This window comes from Penaeus monodon, chromosome 29 (genome assembly GCF_015228065.2).
Source record: "Penaeus monodon isolate SGIC_2016 chromosome 29, NSTDA_Pmon_1, whole genome shotgun sequence".
NCBI classification, from domain to species: domain Eukaryota; kingdom Metazoa; phylum Arthropoda; class Malacostraca; order Decapoda; family Penaeidae; genus Penaeus; species Penaeus monodon.
Genome location: NC_051414.1, coordinates 20815242 through 20817923, shown reverse-complemented (window position 1 = coordinate 20817923; position 2682 = coordinate 20815242). Strand labels below are relative to the sequence as shown.

The following is a 2682-nucleotide window of genomic DNA, read 5'->3' as shown; positions in this document are numbered from 1 at the left end:
GGGGTAAATGAAGGCACTGTAAAACTTACTTACAAAAGAAAAAGAAAATTTTGGGATCTTTTTAAGGTATAGACAGTAAAGTGAACTGCATCAGGATTATTTCCTTAAAATATATTAAATTATGTGCAGACTTACCTTTTGCACCAGGAAGGCTATGAGGCCAAAGCAGATGCCCATCTTGCTATATTCTGGTAGCCAGGAGGGAAGAGATGACAACTTGCCAATTGACCTGAAGACTGCATTATAAAGTTGCATGTCACTTACAATAACTCCACTCAGAACACACACCATCGGCAGCCAGAGCACTTTCAGCCGCAGGATCAGCAGAGCAAGGACACCCATCACAACCGAGAGACCTGCAAGGATGTTTGTCATAACTTTGTTGGAAGTGAAGTAATATAAGGAGAATCATACAGTGTCTTTCTGTTAAATAATCTGGTAAAATCAATCATCAGAATTAAGAAAAAAGAGGATATACTATACTTATCTAACTTACCCAAGAAGAAGGCTATATCTGGGCGGTCTGAAATTATGCCATAGCTTTCCTCTTCACCGCAGTGCTTCAGGCTGGTCTCTCTCCTTACTTCACCATTTAATACACTGCTCAAGTTTCCACTGATTCCATTCTCTTCTGTGTGCGATAAGTTTTGGAATTCCCAACTCTTTTCTGAGTTCAAAGTCTCTATATTCTCTTGCTTCCTCATTATACAGTTATCTTGACTTTTGAATTGCTTCTGATCTTCATTTAGTGTTCTTTCCTTATTACTGCAAGAACTACTTCTATGGAGAGTGCTTTGGTTTTCTGTCATATTCTTTGGCTTTGCAGTACAGCTTAACATTGAATATCCATATATGAGGACACAAAAGCAATACAATGGAAGGAGGCCACTTTCAGTAAGCCTTCCCAGGGTTTCCACATCCAAGTAGTGAAATGCCTCGTTACACATGTAAAGGCGAGAGTCAAAATTGCGAGGGTCACCCATCTGCAGTTTTGCCAAGAGTAACTGGTACACATGTGAGTCTGCATCTATATGGAGAAAATCCTGCAATGAAGGAATAGTTGTTACTTTCATAAGAGGAAATACTGTAACTCTCAATACTCATATTAATCAAAGCCAAATGTATCTAAAGTGTTGTAACTACTTAAAATTGAACAAAAATGACAATTACCTTCACCAAAAAATTGATCAGCAGAGTCACCATGAGCATACCAAACACCTCAGCTACAGCAATTGCAACTTTTGAGACAAGTCCCCTGTTCTTGCCATAGAGGGGGGACAAGGATAAGGTAAAAGCTGGGATGATCATTGATAGTACTGGTGATGATATTATCATGGGTGGGTGGCCTTGCACAAAGCTTGAAACCAGGAGCGATGTGCCAATTGCTAAGATCAACCTCTGAACCTAAAAAAGACAGAAGAAATATAAAATATGGCAAAGGAGAGACTTCTTGTGAGTACTTTAGTATTTTAGTACTTTTATGTACTTAATTTTTTTTGGCTTAATCCCTATTACTGCTGTGTCTTCTTTTATATACTATTATGCAAAACAAAAGGAAAAAAAAAAATCAAGAGGAAAGTATATTTCTGCCTATTTAAGCTGGATATAAAGAATAACATTATCTGTAAAGATCATAAATGTAAAGAAATACTGCTGGTGATAAAATATAAGGTTATGATGTATTACAGAACTGGTCTGACCAGCCAAATAAAGTGTATCAAAGCAATCATCTAATTTCTATTAGGTAAATACCTTTTCTTGTTGCAACAGATGCAGACGACACAGAGCCACCATACAAACCAGTTGACAGAGGAGAACAAAGGGTCCAAATTGCCAGCTCAGTAAGAAGCTCAGTGTAAGCAACAGAATGGTAGCTAATTTGACAATCTGTTTGGAGAAAATGAGAGAAAGAGGAATATTTAAAGTAAAGCATGAAAAAATATAGGAAAAATAATGATGACAAATATGTTATAAATAAGGATGTATATGTATATATACTTGACACACTTAAAGTTTTTAGCTTATGTCAGTACTGCTCTAGATATCATGAAGCACACTGACCTGCCATTTACTTGATCTTAAAAATGTGCATATCATCAGGATCTGCAGGAACAGTAGGGGGACAGCAAAGCTCTCTCGAAGAGGAATAGTATAGTTGACTCTTGTTGTGTCTACCCTGATAATTATAAAAGAACACATTATACATATACATATACTGCTGTCTATAAAAAAGTCCTCTTAAAAATTTATACATCAAATACTAAAATGCTGCATAATGACAAATAATTCTCTACCTGTTAAATATGTTTGTAGCTCTTTTCAAAGACATAAAGAACATAATTTTTTTTCTTCCAATATAAAAGACACATTCCATATTCCATAAAAGAATGTCTTTTCTCACCTATGAACAATATAAAAAATAGCAGTCAAGGCTCCTCCAAGTATGGAACCACTGAGATACCATGATGTAATATACAAGCCTGCTAAAAACACACCATGGAGGCCAAACACAGTCCATACATAGAAGAAGATGGGTGAAACTTGAAGAGTGAGCCATCTGAAATGTACCAAGTACATAGACTTACCACAGGTTCAGCAGCAGTCACTTAAGATGTAATCTAATGTAATTATTTCAAGGATAGAATGAACTGCAAAAATGATAAAATAATGAACATGAGGGGG

General features: G+C 36.2%; 1 protein-coding gene across 2 annotated transcripts in view; it reads right to left on the bottom strand.

The window, feature by feature from the left end:
• The window catches only part of LOC119592008 (probable C-mannosyltransferase DPY19L3), an 11456-nt gene that overhangs the window by 3162 nt on the left and 5612 nt on the right, over positions 1–2682 (bottom strand). For both annotated transcript variants that reach the window (XM_037940783.1, XM_037940782.1), the window contains exons 7-12: positions 2402–2557; positions 2062–2176; positions 1753–1887; positions 1171–1404; positions 497–1043; positions 136–356 (exon numbers count right to left, since the gene is read on the bottom strand). In XM_037940783.1, coding sequence (XP_037796711.1) covers positions 136–356; positions 497–1043; positions 1171–1404; positions 1753–1887; positions 2062–2176; positions 2402–2557 — 1408 coding nt within the window. The remainder of the gene's footprint in view (positions 1–135; positions 357–496; positions 1044–1170; positions 1405–1752; positions 1888–2061; positions 2177–2401; positions 2558–2682) is intronic.